Below are 19,672 nucleotides of genomic sequence, written 5' to 3'. Positions count from 1 at the left end.
CAGTGAGCTGTGTTTGTGCCGCTGCACTCCAATCTGGGCAACAGAGTCTCAAAACAAAAAGAGAGAAGAGATTGTATGACATTGCATGACAGTGACTAATCACTAGTGAGCTCTTTTATCTCTGTTTTTTAATTTAATTTTTATTTCTGTCATCAGAATTTGTTCTTAGCAATATTAAGATTTTGCCTGTTGGTTACCAGAGGCTGGGAATGGGAGTAGAAGGTTGGGGGAATGTGAGGATGGTTAATGGGTACAAAAAAAAAAAGAAAGAATGAGTAAGACCTACTATCTGATAGCACAACCGGATGACTGTAGTCAATAATAATAACTGCACATTTAAAGTAACTTAAAGTGTATAATTGGATTGTTTACAACTCAATGGATAAATGCTTGAGGGGATAGATACCCATTCTTCATGATGTGCTTATCTCACATTGCATGCCTGTATCAAAACGTCTTCGGCTGGGTGTGATGCCTCATGCCTGTAATCCCAGCACTTTGGGAGGTCAAGGTGGGAGGATCGCTTGAGCACAGGAGTTCAGGACCAGCCTGGGCCACGTTTCTGGTCATGCATCTTATATCCTTTCAGTGTCCTCTTAGTGGAGAATGCCGCAGAATTTTCTTTCTGGGGTTTCAGATCACTTGTCCAGTGAGCTTTGTCCAGTAAACTTTGTCCAGTGTGGGCTCATGTAATGTCTTTGTTGTACCACAGATGAATGCAACATGACAAAACCCCATCTCTACTAAAAAAAAAAAAAAAAAAAAAAAAAAAAAAAAAAAACTCATGTACCCCATAAATATATAGACCTATTATGTACCCCCCAAAATTAAAAATAAAAACAAGATTTTGCCTGTTAGATACTTGTTTGAGAATTTTGACTCCTTTGTACTTATTTTTTGACTCTTATTAAAAAAATGATTTTTTTGCGGAACAGAACAGAGCCCTCAGAAATAATAGCACACATCTATAGCCATCTGATCTTTGACAAACCTGAGAAAAACAAGAAATGGGGAAAGGATTCCCTATTTAATAAATGGTGCTGGGAAAATTGGCTAGCCATAAGCAGAAAGCTGAAACTGGATCCTTTCCTTACTCCTTATACGAAAATTAATTCAAGATGGATTAGAGACTTAAATGTTAGAGCTAATACCATAAAAACCCTAGAAGAAAACCTAGGTAGTACCATTCAGGACATAGGCATGGGTGAGGACTTCGTGTCTAAAACACCAAAAGCAATGGCAACAAAAGCCAAAATTGACAAATGGGATCTAATTAAACTAAAGAGCTTCTGCACAGCAAAAGAAACTACCATCAGAGTGAACGGGCAACCTACAGAGGGGGAGAAAATTTTTGCAATCACTCATCTGACAAAGGGCTAATATCCAGAACCTATGAAGAACTCAATCAAATTTACAAGAAAAAAGCAAACAACCCCATCAAAAAGTGGGCAAAGGATATGAACAGACACTTCTCAAAAGAAGACATTCATACAACCAACAGACACGTGAAAAAATGCTCGTCATCACTGGCCATCAGAGAAATGCAAATCAAAACCACAATGAGATACCATCTCACACCAGTTAGGATGGCGATCATTAAAAAAATCAGGAAACAACAGGTGCTGGAGAGGATGTGGAGAAATAGGAACACTTTTACACTGTTGGTGGGACTGTAAACTAGTTCAACCATTGTGGAAAACAGTGTGGTGATTCCTCAAGGATCTAGAATTAGAAATACCATTTGACCCAGCCATCCCATTACTGGGTATATACCCAAAAGATTATAAGTCATGCTGCTATAAAGACACATGCACACGTATGTTTATTGCGGCACTATTCACAATAGCAAAGACTTGGAATCAACCCAAATGTCCATCAGTGATAGACTGGATTAAGAAAATGTGGCACATATACACCATGGAATACTATGCAGCCATAAAAAAGGATGAGTTCATGTCCTTTGTAGGGACATGGGTGCAGCTGGAAACCATCATTCTCAGCAAACTTTCACAAGAACAGAAAACCAAACACCACATGTTCTCACTCATAGGTGGGAATTGAACAATGAGATCACTTGGACACAGGAAGGGGAACATCACACACCAGGGCCTATTATGGGGAGGGGAGAGGGGGGAGGGATGGCATTGGGAGTTATAACTGATGTAAATGATGAGTTGATGGGTGCAGCACACCAACATGGCACAAATATACATATGTAACAAACCTGCACATTGTGCACATGTACCCTAGAACTTAAAGTATAATTAAAAAAAAAAGAAATTATAAAGCTAAAAAAAAATTTTTTTTGCAACAGCTTTGTTGAGATATCAAATATCATATAACTTACCCATTTCATGTGTACAATTCAATGACTTTTAGGATATTCACAGAGTTGAATGAATCAATTTTAGAATATTTTCGTTTCCCCAATAGCAGTCACTCCCCATTTCTACCCAGTCCCCCGCAGCCCTAGGCCACCACTAAGCTACTTTCTATCTATAGATTTGCTTGTTCTGGACATTTCATGTAAAGGGAATCATATATGATAAGTGGTCTTTTGTGACTGGCTTCTTTCACTTAACATAATGGTTTCCTGGTCTTGAACTCCTGGGTTCAAGTAATCCTTCTGCCTCAGCCTCCCGAGTAGCTGGGATTATAGGCGTGTGCTACCCTGCTTGGCTTGTTTTAAAAATGCATTTCAAGGCGGGTGCAGTGGGTCACACCTGTAATCCCAGCACTTTGGGAGGCCAGGCGGGCAGATCACGAGGTCAGGAGATGGAGACCATCCTGGCTAACATGGTTTCCGTGTCCTGTTCCTGGTTTTCCTTCACTTTCTGGGATGGCACAGAAAGTTGTACATATTTCTGCAGTATGGTTCATAAACTGTTCTTGAAAAAATTAAAAAAAAAGTTCTACGTACTGTCTGCCATCTCTGGAATAGTTGAACAGTTTAGATAGGTTCTTTGAAGAACAACATTAGATAAGTACTTTCAAACAAAGTCTGTCTCAAGTCTTCAAATGCACTTCAATTGTAGTCACTTAAGATAGATGTTTTTTGATCTCTGTATTAATTGTCCTATTGTGGCAGAACAAATTGTCCCAAAACTTGTGCGGTGTAAAACAACACACATTAATTATTTCGCAGTTTCTGTGGGTTGGGAGTCTGGGCGCAGCGTAGCTCTGGGTCTCTCACGTGGCTGCAATCATCTCGGGGCTTGACTAGGAAGGACCCACTTCCTGGCTCACTCCCATGGCTGTTGGCAGGGTCTAGCACTTTGCAGGCCTCAGTTTCTTACGAGCTGCTGACCAGAGGCCTTCCTCAGTTGCTTGCCGTACGGCCTCTCCCTACAGCATCTCACAGCTTGTCATGTGGTTTCATCAAAGCAAGAGAGGGAGAAGACAAGAAAGAGGGCCAGCAAGAGCAAGGGGGCCAGCAGGATGGTAGACAGTTTCTCATGGCTGACCACAGAGGTGACAATCCATCACTTGCCATATTCTCTTTATTACAAGCGAGTCACTGGACCCACCACATATTCAAGAGGAAGGAACTGCACAGAATGTGAATACCAAGTCACAGGTTTGGGGGGACCATTTTAAAAGCTTGGTTACCAGAATCTCCTGTCCTTTTCTGAGCTTGTGTAGCTAGTGTCAGAGAGGTGGACTGCTGATTTCCTTGGTTGTTGAGGAACTGTGGAGAAACGTGTCGGAAGTAGTGTCCTTAGCCATATGGTAAAATTCCCTGAAGTAGATATGCTAATAATTTGTCAGCTATTCCCTTGTGAGACTTTTCTAGATCTCCTTTCCATCCTTCTTCCCCTACTCAAATGGTATCTTAGTCATTTCCAGCTGCTATACCAAATTGTCATAGACTACTGGATGTCTTAAACAACAGACATTTATTTCTCACAACTCTGGAGGCTGGAAGTCCCCAGAGATAAGGGTACGAGCATGGCCTGGTTCTTGGTCAGGGCCCTGTTCCTGACTGTGTTCCCACATGGTGGCCAAAGAGATCTCCTGTCTCTTCCTTATAAGGACACTAATCCTGTGGGGGGTGGGGGGCCCTACCTCATGACCTCATCTCACCAAATTACTCCCCAAAGGCCTCTGCCTCCGCCTACCATCACACTGGGGACAGGGCTTCAACAGATGAGTTCGGAGGAGACACAAACATTCAGTCTGTAGTAGATGGTATGATGGCATTTAGTTTCATCATTTCTCTTTCTTTTGTCTTATGACATTTCTTTCTTCCTTTCTTTCTTTTTTTTTTTTTTTGAGACGGAGTTTTGTTCTTGTTGCCCAGGCTGGAGTGCAATGGTGCGATCTCGGCTTACTGCAACCTCTGCCTCCTGGGTTCAAGCCTTTCTCCTGCCTCAGCCTCCCGAGCAGCTGCGATTACAGGCATATACCACCATGCCTGGCTAATTTTGTATTTTTAGTAGAGACGGGTTTCTCCATGTTGGTCAGGCTGATCTCGAACTCCCGACCTCAGGTAATCCGCCTGCCTCAGCCTCCCAAAGTGCTGGGATTACAGGTGTGAGCTACCACACCCACCCCCTGCCCTTTTTTTTTTTTTTTTTTTTAAGATGGACTGTCACCCCATCGCCCAGGCTGGAGTGCAGTGGCGTGATCTCGGCTCACTGCAACCTCCGCCTCCCAGGTTAAGTGATTCTCCTGCCTCAGCCTCCTGAGTAGCTGGGTTTACAGGCATGTGCAACCACACCCAGTTAATTTTTGTATTTTTAGTAAATACTGGGTTTTGTCATGTTGGCCAGGCTGGTCTTGAACTCCTGGCCTCAAGTGATCCACCCACCCCGACCTCCCAAAGTGCTGGGATTACAGGTGTGAACCACTGTGCCGAGCCTGTCTAACTACATCTCAACACAATAATTCCTCTTCCTGTTTCCTCCCCCACCTCCCTCCCTCATCTTGGTCTTTGAATTCTTGCTGACAGTTGCTTTCTTTCTCCTCCTTTTGCCCTCTGGTTGTTTTCATGGGACTCTGCCATGCCTGCTTAGTTCTTTAGGTATTATTTTTGAAAACTGTTCCCTTTTAGATTTGACATCACTGTGACTCTTCTCTAAGTTCCTTGACTGTATTTCTTTTTGAGTACTGAAATAGTTTGAGCTGAACTCAGTGTTCTGGTACAGAGAACAGGATGCTAAGGTAAAATTGTGTCCTTTGCTTCCCACAGAAACTTGAAAAAAAAAGCCCATAAAATATTTCAAACATGCAGAAAGTATATAGAATAATAGAACTGAATGCTTGTGTGCTCACTACCTGGATCTATTAAGTGTTAACATTACATTTTGTTATTTTTGCCACAGATTTGAAAAGAATATACCCCTTCAAAAGTTTATTTATCTGTTCAAAATGTATTGATGGACATCTTGGTTATTTACATATTTTTGCTATTGTGACAATGCTACGTGAGGGTTTCTCTGTGCTCGTAGGCAAGTTTTTTGTAGCCATAGATATCTGTAACACGAACTTCTGGGTGATTGATAAGCAAAACTGTAAGTGATAATCACTTCTGTAATATGTTGACAAATAAATGTTGAAGCCACTTTTAATAACATACGTGAAAGCTTTAGTTGAGGAAGAATGCTTTTTGTGTTGGCCATTTAGATGGAAAGATGCTAACTCATGTTACCTTTCATCTTTTGATTATACTAGTATGGCATGCTGTTTTTCAGAACATGCTGTTTGCATGCCTGTAAGGAAAACTGATGGAATATTGGAATTAGTAGCAAAAATTGCTTTCATATGCTAAGTTAAAAAATATTCATTATATACTTTATTTTTCTTTGGTGATATTGTTCATTCCTATTTAGGAGTCATCAGCCAAACCTTTATTTATTATTCTTGGTACCATACTAATTTGCGAGCAAGATTTTTTTAAAGCTTTTTATTATGGAAAATTTTAAACACGTGAAATTAGAGAAAGTAGTACTGTGAACCCTATGTACACATCACTCAGCTTCAATACAATTGACTTTTCTTTTGAGTAAGGTTTTAAACTGCAGTCTTAACATTAGTTTTATATTTAGAAAGTATTACATCCAGTGTAACAAAATATTAATAACATCTATTTGAAGAGTTATTTTAGTATTCCTGTGAGGTAAGTGGCAAATGTTTAGAGGACTTATTATTATTATTAGACATAAAAGTTATCCTTTTAATACAGTTTTGCAAAATTATGGGTATATTGTGGGTTTCTTCTCTCCATTGGTTTTTCAGGCCAGTAGTCTATCAGGCCAGTCTTCTCTCTGACAGGGAGATTAGATTGTCCATAAGTTTTGTACAAGTGAGACATAAGCCGTTGAAAATGTTTTGATACAAGAAGTCAGAAAACTCTTTGAAACATTTAGAGGACTTTATTTTTTAAATGATGTTCAGGGACCAACCAGTAATGTCCCCTGGTCACTGCAGTGTTTGTGGGATTCTGGATCAAACACTATAGAAGTCACTGCACGAGCTGCATCTCATTTATTTGTCGTGTGCTTGGATTCCAGATCGCAGTGGTCATGGGCTCCTGCACCGCAGGAGGAGCCTATGTGCCTGCCATGGCTGATGAAAACATCATCGTACGCAAGCAGGGTACCATTTTCTTGGGAGGACCCCCCTTGGTAAGAACATAAGAATGTTGGCTGATGGAAATTAAATATGCATAACATAAAACACACCATTTTAACTATTTTTTGGATGTTTTAAAAAATATTGTGATAAAATATGCATAACATAAAACTTACTGTTGTAACCGGTTTTTTCAGTACAGCTTGGTGACGTTTAGTATGTTCATATTGTTGTGCAACCATCACTACCATCTATCTCGAGAACATTTTCATCCTTCCCAACTGAAATTCTCCCTATTTCTGTCACCTCTGCCACCTCGGCACCACCATTCTACTTTCTGTCCTTACGAATTTGACTATTCTAGGTACCTCACATGTAAGTGGAATCATGTAATATCTGTCCTTTTGTGATTGGCGTATTTCAGTTAGCAAAACGTCCTCATGGTTCTATATTGTAGCAGATGTCAGAGTGTCCCTCATTGTTAAGGCTGAATAATGTTCTGTTGTATGTATACACTGTATTTTGTTTATTCATCCATCAATCGATATTTGGGTTGCTTCCACTCTCAAGCTCTTATGAATAATGCTGCTATGAACGTGGGTGTACAAATCTCTATTCAAGTTCCTGCTTTCATTTCTTTTGGGTATGTACCTGGAAGTGAAATTGTTGGATCATATGGAAATCTATGTGTAGTTTTTTGAGGAATCACTTCATCCTTTTCATGGCTGAATAATATTCCATTGTATGGATATGCTGTGTTTTATCTATCCATTCATCAGTTGATGGACATTTAGGTTGCTTCTGCTTTGGGTATTATGAATAATGGCGCTTTGAACGTATAGGTTTTTGCATGGAAATGTTTTTATTTCTATTGGATATGTACCTATGAGTAGAATTGCCAGATCATGTGGTAGCTATGTTTAACAGTTTGAAAAACTTCCAATCCATCCAATACATGTTTTACATTTCTGCCAGCAGCATGTGAGGGTTCTGATTGTTCCACATTCTTGTCAATACTTGTAATTGTGTGTTTGTCTGATGACAGCCATCTTTGTGGGTGTGAGGTAGTACCTCATTTTGGTTTTGATTTGCATTTCCCTAGTGATTAGTGATGTTGAGGCATTTTTTGTTTTTTGAGAGAGTCTCACACTGTTGCCCAGGCTGGAGTGCAGTGGTATGATCTTGGCTTACTGCAACTTCCACCTCCCAGGTTCAAGTGATTCTCCTGCCTCAGCCTCCCAAGTAGCTGGGATTACAGTTGCACGCCACCACTCCTGGCTAATTTTTGAATTTTTAGTAGAGACAGGGTTTCACCATGTTGGCCAGGCTGGTCTTGAACTCCTGACCTCAGGTGGTATGCCTACCTCAGCCTCCCAAAGTGCTGGGATGACAGGCATGAGCCACTGTACCTGGCCAAGGCATCTTTTCATGTGCCTATTGGCCATTTGTATGTTTTCCTTGGAGACATGTCTATTCAGATTCTTTGCTTATTTTTAAATTGGGCTATTTGTCTTTTTATTTAGTTGTAAGAATTCTATATATGTTCTGAATACAAGTCCCTTATTAGATTTGCAAATATTTTTGCTCATTCTGTGGGCTGTCTGTTTTACTTTCTTGGTGATGTCTTCCTTTGAAGCACAAAAGTTTTAAATTTTGATCACATCCAGTTTATGCATTTTTTCCTTTGGTTTCTTGTGCTTTTGGTGTCTTATCCAAGAAGCCTTTGCCTAACCCAAGGTCATGAAGATTTACTCCTCTGTTTTCTTCTGAGAGTTTTATAATTTTAGCTCTTGCATTTGGGTCTGTGATCCATTTTGAGCTAGTTTTTGGGTGTCAGATAAGGAAGGGCTCCGGCATTGCTCTGTATGTGGATCTGCAGTTGTTCCAGCATCATTAGTTGAAAGGACTCTCCTTTCCCCATTGAATGGTCTTGGCAGAAAAAAACTTTTACTTATTTTTTCTTTTACCTCAGCTATACCATTGTTTGACTCAAGATCGATAGCAAGTTAATAAGCTGTTAGGAGAAAGCAGCAAGGTTCCTACAGTGTATTAACTTTTGTGTAAAATGGAGGGAAATATACATTTGTATGCTTGTATATGCATAAAGAAGTTCTAGAAAAGATACAAAAATACTACTTAAAATGTAGAGGAGAGGAAACAGGGTGGAAGAAAGACCTTTGACTTTTTTGAGCCTGAGGCTGGGTGCAGTGGCTCATGCCTGTAATCCGAGCACTTTGGGAGACTGAGGTGGGTAGATCACTTGAGGTCAGGAACTCGAGACCAGCCTGGCCGATATAGTGAAACCCTGTGTCTCCTAAAAAAACAAAAATTAGCCAGGCGCGGTGGTGTGCGCCTGTAATCTCAGCTACTCTGGAGGCTGAGACAGGGGGATTGCTTTAACCTGGGAGGTGGAGGTTGCAGTGAGTTGAGATTGTGCTGCTGCACTCCAGCCTGGGCAACAGAGCGAGACTCCATCTCAAAAAAAAAAAAAAAAAAAAAAAAAAACAGAAAAGGACAAATATTTGATTTTACTTGTATGAACTATTGAGAATAGGCAAATTCATAGAGGCAGAAAGCAGATTAGTGGTTGCCAGGGACTGGGAGGAGGGTGGAATGGGAGTGACCGCCAGTGAGGATGGGGTTTCTTCTGGGAGTGACGAGATTTTCTGGAATTAGGTAGTGGTGATGGTTGCCCAGTTTGTGAATGTACTAAAAGCCACTGAATTGTATGCTTTAAAATAGTGAATTTTATGGTATGTGAATTCTATTCCAAAAAGTTTGTTGCTTCAAAATTTGTCCAAGAATCATGTTTGGTTATGGAATACTAATACAAATTCATTAGAAAAATGTATTAAATAGAGCTTACATTTTGATGTAAAATAAGTATGTTTCCCAAAAGACAGTGTTAATTTTTCATAACTTTTACTGAAGATCAGGTAGGCCTGAAGGGCTGCCATTTCAAATGTAAAAGTCTTAAGGCATTATTTTAAAAGCCTGTAGCATTATTATTACTATTATTATTATTATTTTAACATGTCTCTTGTATGTGATAGCTGTTACTTGTTAATGAGAGGAAAATGCACTCAAAATTTACCTTTGTATAGTAAAAGGTACAAACTTTCATGGGCCATTCTTGTTTATCTTTTGACTAGAAACTGAGTAAAGATATGGCTACAATTCGAAAATATCTTTTTGGAAATATAGGCAGATCATAATAGTGGAATAACATGAAGGGTTTTGAGAGAAGAGTTTGTCTAAGGGTCAGTAGTTACAATGTCCATTCAGTTAATTCAGTTAACTTGTACATCACAAAGAAGCCACTTGGCAGCCAGGGAAGCCTGAAGTTCTGTTGGAGAACTGGACCCCGTCCAGCAATCCACCTTTGAAAGACTGCGTTCAGGGGGAGGAAAAAGCAGTCGCAGCAGCCTCGTCCTTTAGAGAATTCTAAATTCTGACACATGTGTGACTGAGTGCTGAGAAAGGGCTTTGAAGGGTTTGCACATAGTGTGGGGTGTAGCTGCTGTGGCTTTTGGTAGCTTAGAGTGCTTGAAAAAAATGGATAGTAAGACAAGTTTTTGAAGGAGCTTTTTGTTCTCCTGTCTTTTGTTTATCTTTTGAACTTGTCATTTAGTCGAATGAGCTGTTTTAATTTCCTCTTTGACTTCTATCGTCTTTGCACCTATCACACTATCAAACGTGGGTGTTCAATAAATATTAACTGATGACAAATTCTTATTTTTTTTTTTGGTTGATATTAGTCAGATCCCTGAAAATAAATATAATTTATCTGTTGTTTATTCCTTTTTGCAACTTTAAATATCCAGACACCTCTTATAATTTGTTATTGTCTGGACCGATGTTAATTTACCCCGAATGTTTTGGAAGGAAAAGAACCAGGAATTCAGTTCTGGGGGCGGAATAATTGGAGGTGAAAATTTTAACTCACTCTCTCTGCAGAAAGATATTTTATTTAAGACAAAGCTTTTGATGTAGTGAGTAATAAGTTGTTTCTATGCTGTATTTTCTTTTCTTTTTAATTTTTTTTTCAGGGCTCCCCTCAGGAAAGACTTTCTCTTTACCTCCAACCTCTCTGTGCTGTATTTTAGATTAATGTTCATTATTCTAATGAAAGCTTTTCTTATTTGGGTTGATTAATTTGTTTCTTTTTCTTCAGAGAGGTAGGAATCAATAAATAATTCCTAAGGGGTTGAATTGGCATTTAGCCTTAAATTATTTTTCTTTCTTTTTCCTGGTAGAATTTTTCTGGCTATAATTAAGTTATTCTTAATTTATTACTGAGGTTTCTTTCTTTTTGGCCACATTCTGCTAGATCTTAGGTTTAGGTAATCTTGGAGGTTTTTTTCCTACCTCTCTTTCCTAGGCAGAGTTTGTGATAGTAAATGGAATTTTTCAGCATGTTATTAAGTATTCAGAGATGAATAAATCACAGTTCCTGCCATCAAGGAATTCACAGCATAGAGGAGATGACAGACATACATGCACATTACTGAACTACATTCTGACACATGCCGTTTTGGAGGTGGAAGTACAACGCCCTTGGACCATGGATAGGCAGGCAGTCCTCTATTAATACCATGGAGAAGGCCTGGGCGGGTCAGGAAAGCTGCAAAGAGGAGGCAACTTGAGGTGGGACTTGAAAGGTAAGTGGGAATCCGTCAGGCAGGTGAGAAGAAGAGATCCCAGGCCTTGGGAGGAACACACACACAGACACAAAGGCTTGATCACATGTGTCAGGGCAGCATGACGTAGGGAAAGAGGATGGCCTTTCAGGTCTTTCAGGCTGGAAGCTGGAAACGTGTGGGCTCGAATTATACTCTATTGCTTGCTGTGGACTGTAAGCAAGTTCTTGGTGACTCTGGGCTTAGATTTTTCACCTGTAGAGTAGAGATAATAGTCTCCAGGTTTCCTAGGTGCATGGAATGAGAAAGCACAGTCTTCTTTAGTTCTGTGGAAGAAAAAGTGTAGGTGCAGTCAGGTGAGGAGATGTGCATGTTGAGGAAGCATTTTTATATCTCCGATGGACCGGTTTCACTGATGATTTTTATCCTTGTTGTAGGTTAAAGCGGCAACTGGGGAAGAAGTATCCGCTGAGGATCTTGGAGGTGCTGATCTTCATTGCAGGTGAAACAGAAATGGTTGTTTCTTTCCAGGATTGAGTGTCATTTTGTTTGTTTGTTTGTTTGTTTAAAAGAAGTTTTACATACTTGTTTCGGGTGCTAAACTTGCCAGACCACACCACAGTTTATTTGTTCTTGATCTGCTGGTTTAATGTTCAATTCTTTGAACTGTAGACTTGCATTTCCAAGCTAGAGCATCAGCCAAGAAGGAATGGAGAGACAGGTTTCTTATTTATTTGACAGACATTCACTGGGCACCTGTTATGTAGCAGGCACTGTTCTGGGTGACTGAAAAAAGAAGTTAGATACCATCTTTGACCTCCAGGGCCTTATATTCTAGTCAGGGAGGTGGGAAATCACAAGTAATTGCACAAAATTATGTAAATGTGGCTGATACGTGATAAGGCTTACAAAGGAGAAGAGGGAGAGCATAGAGGAGGTGGGTCTACCCTGGGGTGTGCAGGTAAATGTTTAGTAACTGGTTCTCTGGGGAGGAAAAAAAGCCCCAATTTGTGGCATTTGCCAATTTCTGTGGTATGAGTGATCCCACCATGACTGATCTCAAGCTGCCAACATGATGCCTCTATGTGGAATCAGACACAGATGCACGTAGTTGGCTCTTGTGAGTTAGGTGTGAGCTGGCTTCGTCACATCATTGGCCTAACCGTGTTAGATTAGAGTGCAGGGGTAAGAAGATCCTCTACCTCCTAGAATGTTGTCAGAAGTAAATGAGATATAATACATGTAGATTCCTTTGGAATGAAACTATACCTGCTTTTGATAAGTTAGCTATAAATGTTGATTGCCATTATGATTATTTTCTTGTTTATCATCATAGTTGCTCAATAAAGGTTTTAGACTTTTTTTTTTTTTTTTTTAGGAGTAATTGGGAAGCAATTGAGGAGGGTTTTTTTTTTGTTTTCAGTTTTTTATATTTTTGTTTTTATTTTTTGTAGAAACAGATGTCTCACTGTATTGCTCAGGTTGGTTTAAAACTCCTTGCCTCAAGCAGTCCTCTTGCCTTGCCCTTCCAAAGTGCTGGGATTACAGGAGTGAGCCACTGCGCCTGGACTAAATTTTTTTTTTTTTTTTTTTTTTTTTTTTTTTTTTTGAGACGGAGTCTCGCTCTGTCGCCCAGGCTGGAGTGCAGTGGCCGGATCTCTGCTCACTGCAAGCTCCGCCTCCCGGGTTCACGCCATTCTCCTGCCTCAGCCTCCCGAGTAGCTGGGACTACAGGCGCCCGCCACCTCGCCCGGCTAGTTTTTTGTATTTTTTTAGTAGAGACGGGGTTTCACCGGGTTAGCCAGGATGGTCTCGATCTCCTGACCTCGTGATCCGCCCGTCTCGGCCTCCCAAAGTGCTGGGATTACAGGCTTGAGCCACCGCGCCCAGCCTAGACTAAATTTTTAAGCAGTTTGACTGTTTTAAAAAAGTAAAGCTGTAGGCAATTAGCTATATTAGGTAAGGGTGTAGATTCTGGAATTTAACTTCTGTTTGCCTCCCCTGTTACCCTTGGAACTTAGACAAACTGCTTACCCTCCTTGAGTCTCATTTCCTCATAAAGTGAAAATTGTGAATAGTGCCTGCCTCATAATACGGCATCTACTATATAACTCTATTACTGTTATTCATAATATTCATAATAACCTGTTTAAATTTGTGAGGAAATGATTGGGGGGTGATGAATTTTTTTTTTTTTTTTGAAAGTACCATGAAATTTATTAGTCACAGGTTGCTCTGTGTTCTCTCAAATGCATCTTTATACCTCTCTTAAGTCATCCTAAGTCATCCTTAAGAGCTAATTTGACACAAAGACTTATATATACAGTGTCTCATTAAAGGTTTTCCTTTCCTGCTGTTTTGGTAAATGTTAGACAGTTTTCATAAAAAAGCATTTTATTTTATTTTAAATATTTACTGATTTAGAAGCTGTTCCTTCTGCTTCTATTTGACTTCTGACAGTGTAGTTAGAAGTCAGCATTTATAACTGGTATTATGTATGAAGCATTTAAAAGATATGGTCAGTCATAAAATGATAAAATGTTGTATTAAATTAAAGAAACTGAAAAAGATCTACCGTTTGCGAGGCATCTGTGGGCTATGAAAAGGAGTAAACATGGTCTCTGCTTTTACTCAGTAACTCCCAGTCCTAAAGTAGAGTGTCATGAAATCACTGAGAGCCTAGCTCTGAGATATGTCTACCAAGGAGTTTGGTGTTTTCCCAGGCAAGCCTTAAAAATTTAGATTGCAGCAGCTTAGTCCCTACCCATAAAATGAACAGATTCTATTATTTTCAGGTATGTATCTATGACTTTATAGATTTTTAAATACTTTATTAGAAAGTCATGGTTTATCTACATCTGAAATAACAGGCCATCTAATTGGGACAGGACTAATAACCAGAGCAAGTCCGTATGTCATTCACTGCACTTGAAATTGAACAGGAACTTCCATGGCCCCTGCCACGGAACCGTTTTATCAGTTCCGATTTTTACCCATAATCCCAGGCCCAGTGTATTCAAGCCTTTTCATTTGTTGCCTGTGATGGCTTACCGTCAGTGTAACTTCTAGGGAGAGGGCTCAGAGTTCTCTCAGAAATGAGAGGCCAGAGTTGGCATCTCCATTAGGAGCTCAGTTATGTACAGTTTATGCTGTAACCAACTACGTCATGAAAGCGTGCCATCTGTGGTTGGCCTTCATCACACACAGTTGTGCTTAAGGTACAGGGGATGAGTACTTAATAGAAGCCTTTGTCAGCAAGGCCCCTTGGTATGGCAGAGGGAGGTTCAGGTTAGAAAATAGAAGGCATGAGTTCTTCTGCAGCTACTTGTGGTCTTAGGTCAAAGTACTTAGCTTATGCATACTTCAGCTTTTCCTGTTTGTAAAACAAAGGGAATACAGTTTTACCAGGGTTCTTAAAAGGACTACTTAAGAGGACATTTATTAAAGATGACAAATTTTTTAAGTGTTTTAGAAGTAAAAGTGCTGTCGTCTTTAGATGAGAGAAGAGACTTGGGACTTAAGATATTTAATTATTTTCCTTTTCCCTGTTCTGACGAGTTTAGTTTGCTTACTCTGTAGAAAGTCTGGAGTAGGTGACCACTATGCTTTGGATGATCATCATGCCCTTCACTTAACTAGGAAGGTTGTGAGGAATCTAAATTATCAGAAGAAATTGGATGTGAGTACGATATGTTCTTATATCTTTTATTCTCCTGAAATGCATTTCGACTCACTGCACCTTGAAATCATGTCTTTAAACAGGTTAACATGATCCGTATTTCTGCAGGTCACCATTGAACCTTCTGAAGAACCTTTATTTCCTGCTGATGAATTGTATGGAATAGTTGGTGCTAACCTTAAGAGGAACTTTGATGTCCGAGAGGTATGTGAAAGTGGAACTGTGAGCTTTTTGAACAGCTGTGAGTCTCTTTGTATGTGTATCTGTTTTCAAAGCTAAAGTTTGTTAAGATATGTTCATGCCTAGAAATAGATGTGGATCTCAGTAAGGAGTGACATATGTGGCAACGATACCTTTCCATACTGTAGATATCATTGGTACAGAGTAAATACTAAAAGAGGGGAGTGGGGGACCTCAATGACTGGAGAGTTTTCGTTGCGCAAAGCGTGATTTGGTCATAAGTAAGACTCCATGTCCTGTGCACATTACGAATGATGTAAAGCAGCTTAACAATTGTCAGCTATTTCTTTTCATTGTTCTTATTTTGGGAAATGGATGAAATGTCAGTAAGTTGTTGGAAGAAAAAGCATACCCTTTTAGATCAACATGACATTTGCAATGATTAGACCTGATTACAGTTGAAAAAGTTGCTATGGTTACCCATTGTCGACATAGCGTTCTGTAATTTAGATGGACAACTTTTAGGGTTTAGAGCATATAGTCTTTTATTTTGTTCAGTATCCATAGTTGGCCGAGTAGTTTTTAAATTAGGAAATTATCTTAATATCAAATTCTGTGCTGGAAGTTTTAATATTTCAAGTTATATTTTCCCCTTGACTATAAAATGTTATATGTTAGTTGTGAAAAATATGGAAAATACAGAAAAGAAAAAAATTAAATTGCATATAATTCCACCCTCTAGAGAAGGTGGCTAATATTTGGATGTTTTAGCTTAATGTGCATATACACACATTTTTATGTAGTTGAGATAGTGCATATGTATATTTTTTTATTTTACTTTTTCTAGTTTAAATTATAAACATTTCCCCGTGTCTTTAGAAATTCTTCATGAAATATTTTCTACGGCTAGATCTTAATTCCTATAATAGTACTTGGCAACATGGGAAGTAATCAGTAACTATTTTCTGACTGCATTGATGGATGTAACGTTCTGTTGTATGGATTTATTTAGGCAATACCCTAGCATTGCTAGTGGGTCTTAAATCCTGGATTTTATTGAGCTTCAAGTGATACATCACTTTAGCAAAGGTGACTTAGTTAATTGTAAATTTTTAAATTAGGTTTTTAGTTTGACTTTTAATTAATTATAAGCATAGAAAAAAATGGTACTTAAATTCTGACATACTTGAAAAATGTGTTGGGCCAGGCGCGGTGCCTCATGCCTGTAATCCCAGCACTTTGGGAGGCGGAGGCAGGCAGATCCCTTGAGTCCAGGAGTTGGAGATCAGCTGGCTAACATGGTGAAACCCCGTCTCTACCAAAATTACAAAAATTGGCCTGGTGTGGTGGCATGTGCCTGTAATCCCAGCTCCTTGGGAGGCCAAAACAGGAGAATTGCTTGAACCTAGGAGCAGAGGTTGCAGTGAGCCAAGGTTGCACCACTGCACTCCAGCCTGGGTGACAGAGTGAGACTTTGTCTCAAATAAATAAATAAAAGTAAATAAATAAATTACAAAAAATGAGTTGTTCCAGATAGCCAAGTTCTTTAGTTGGCTAATAATTCACCCTTTTTCGCGTAACCACTTTTTCCTTTATCCACAGTATTTATTGAGTATTTGTTCTATTCAGGGGTTGTTTCAGGTGCCAGGCATACAGACGCGAACAAACAAACAGATACAAATACATGCCTTCATGTTGTTTTCATTTCATTTTAATGGAAATCTTTTTAAAAAATAGACTTGTCTTCTTCTTCTTCTTTTCTTTTTTTAATGGAGTCTGGCTCTGTCGCCCAGGCTGGAGTGCAGTGGCGCGATCTCGGCTCACTGCAAGCTCCGCCTCCTGGGTTCACGCCATTCTTCTGCCTCAGCCTCCCGAGCAGCTGGAACTACAGGCGCCCAACACCATGCCCGGCTAATTTTTTTGAATTTTTAGTAGAGATGGGATTTCACCATGTTAGCCAGGATGGTCTCAAACTCCTGACCTCCTGACCTTGTGATCCACCCGCCTCGGCCTCCCAAAGTGCTGGGATTACAGGTGTGAGCCACTGCGCCTGGCCGACTTGTGTCTTCTTAAATAGTAATCTGGACTTATACCTTTTGCTGATCCATGGTCATTATTGTGAATATAATTTATTACATTTTTCTATATTGGCAAATAAACCTTATATGGAAGTCTTTTTTGTTTTGTTTTGTTTTGTTTTGTTTAGAGATCTGACTTGCCATGTTTCCCAGGCTGGTCTTGAACTCCTGGGCTGAAGCAGTCCTCCTGCCTCAGCCTCCCAAAGTGCTGGGGTTACAGGCGTGAGCCACCACACCCAGCTCCTTATATGGAAGTCTTAATAGTGTATGGTGCTGTGGGACAATGTTGGAATCTGAGTTGGGAAACCTGGGTTCCAGTTATCATTCTCCCAGTCAATAGTCCTGGGTTTTAACCTCTCTGAACATTGCTTTCTGCTTCTAGAAATAGGGATAGTATCATGTTATCTGTCTGCTTCCTTTAACCCCCCATTCAACAGTTAAAAACTTTACATTCTTTTCAAAAATTGTATTAAAGTTATAGCTTTGAAGTTCAGCTTAAAGATACATTATTCTATGTATAAGTCTAGGAAATGTTCACATTTCCCCACTTCTTCCTAAGAAATTTTCAAATATGCTGAGATGTTCAAAGAATAATGCAATGATCACCTGTATATGAACCTCTTAGAGTCAACAATTGTTAGAATTTTGTGCCATTTGTGTGTGAAACACATTTTAAAGCACAGGCACACCTCAGATACGTTGTGGGTTCAGTTCCAGATTTCTGCAATAAAGTTAGTATCACAATAAAGTGAGTGAGTCACGTGAATTTTTTGGTTTTCCAGAGCATATAAAAGTTATGTTTATACTATATTGTAGTCTGTTAAGTGTGCAGGAGCACCTTGCCTTTAAAAAGTACATACCTTAATTTAAAAATACCTTATTGCTTTAAAACATGCTAACAATCATCTGAACCTTCAGTGAATCATCTTTTGCTGGTGGAGGGTCTTGCCTTGATGCTGACAGGATGGAGGTTGCTGAAGGTTGGGGTGGCTGTGGCAATTTCTTAAAATAAGACAACAATGAAGTCTGCCAGACTGACTGACTCTTGCTTTTATGACATATTTCTCTGTAGTATGCAATACTGTTTGCTAGCATTTGATCCAGGGTAGAACTTTCTTTTTTTTTTTTTTTTTTTTTTTTTTTTTTTGAGAGGGAGTCTCGCTCTGTTACCCAGGCTGGAGTGCAGTGGTGCAATCTCAGCTCAGTGCAAGCTCCACCTCCTGAGTTCACATCATTCTCTTGCCTCAGCCTCCCAAGTAGCTGGGACTACAGGTGCCCACCATCACGCCTGGCTAATTTTTTGTATTTTTAGTAGAGACGGGATTTCACTGTGTTAGCCAGGAGAGTCTCAATCTCCTGACCTTGTGATCTGCCCGCCTCGGCCTCCCAAAGTGTTGGGATTACAGGCGTCAGCCACCGCACCCAGCCCAGGGTAGAACTTTCAAAATGAAAGTCAGTCCTCTCAAACCTGACTACTGCTTTATTAACTAAGTTTATGTAATACTCTATATCCGTAGTTGTCCTTTCACAGTGTTCGTAACATCTTCATCAGGAGTATATTCTATCTCAAGAAACTTCTTGTTTTGCTAATTCATAAGAAGCATCTCCTCATCTCTTCTAGTTTGAACATGAAATTGCAACAGTTCAGTTACCTCTTCAGACTCCACTTCTAACTGTAGTTATCTTACTAATTCCACCATATCTGATGTGACTTCATCCATTGAAATCTTGAGCCCCTCAAAGTTACCCATGAGGGTTGGAATCAGCTTCTTCCAGTATCTTTAATTTAATTAAATATCCTTAATGTTGATATTTTGACCTCCTCACATGAATCGTGAATATTCTCAATGGCATCTAGAATGGCGAATCCTTTCCAAAAGGTTTTGGATTTACTTTGCCCATATCTGTCAGAGGAATCACTATCTATGGCAGCTATAGCTTGTGGAAATATCTTTTCTTTTCTTTTTTTTTTTTTTTAGACAGAGTCTTGCTGTGTCACCCAGGCTGGAGTGCAGTGGCGAGATCTTGACTCACTGCAACCTCTGTCTCTTGGGTTCAAGCAATTCTTCTGCCTCAGTCTCCCAAGTAGCTGGGATTACAGGTGCACGCCACCACTCCCGGCTAATTTTTGTATTTTTAGTAGAGACAGGGTTTTACCATATTGGTCAGGCTGGTCTTGAACTCCTGACCTCAGGTGTTCCACCTGTCTCGGCCTCCCAAAGTGCTAGGATTACAGGCATGAGCCACCACGCCTGGCCCAGGAAATGTATTTCTTAAATAATAAGACTTAAAAGTAAAAATGACTCCTTGATCCGTGGGCTGCAGAGTGGATGTTATAATAGCAGGCATGAAAAGAACACTCATCTCTTTGTGCATCTCCATCAGAGTCTTGAGTGACCAGGTACATTGTCAATGAGCAGTAATATTTTGAAAGAAATCTTTTTTTCTGTGTAGTAGGTCTCAACAGTGGCCTTAAAAATTCATTAAGCCATGCCACAAATACATGTGCTGTCATCCAGGGT

General features: G+C 39.7%; 1 protein-coding gene across 1 annotated transcript in view; it reads left to right on the top strand.

The window, feature by feature from the left end:
• MCCC2 (methylcrotonyl-CoA carboxylase subunit 2) overlaps positions 1-19,672 on the top strand; it is a 69,325-nt gene that overhangs the window by 29,827 nt on the left and 19,826 nt on the right. The window contains exons 7-10 of the mRNA XM_007974863.3: positions 6,513-6,626; positions 11,651-11,715; positions 14,793-14,892; positions 15,001-15,096. Of these exons, the coding sequence (XP_007973054.3) occupies positions 6,513-6,626; positions 11,651-11,715; positions 14,793-14,892; positions 15,001-15,096 (375 nt within the window). The remainder of the gene's footprint in view (positions 1-6,512; positions 6,627-11,650; positions 11,716-14,792; positions 14,893-15,000; positions 15,097-19,672) is intronic.

This window comes from Chlorocebus sabaeus, chromosome 4 (genome assembly GCF_047675955.1).
Source record: "Chlorocebus sabaeus isolate Y175 chromosome 4, mChlSab1.0.hap1, whole genome shotgun sequence".
Classification (NCBI taxonomy): Eukaryota; Metazoa; Chordata; class Mammalia; order Primates; family Cercopithecidae; genus Chlorocebus; species Chlorocebus sabaeus.
The sequence above is the reverse complement of the archived record's forward strand: the minus strand, read 5'-3'. Positions and strand labels throughout refer to the sequence as shown.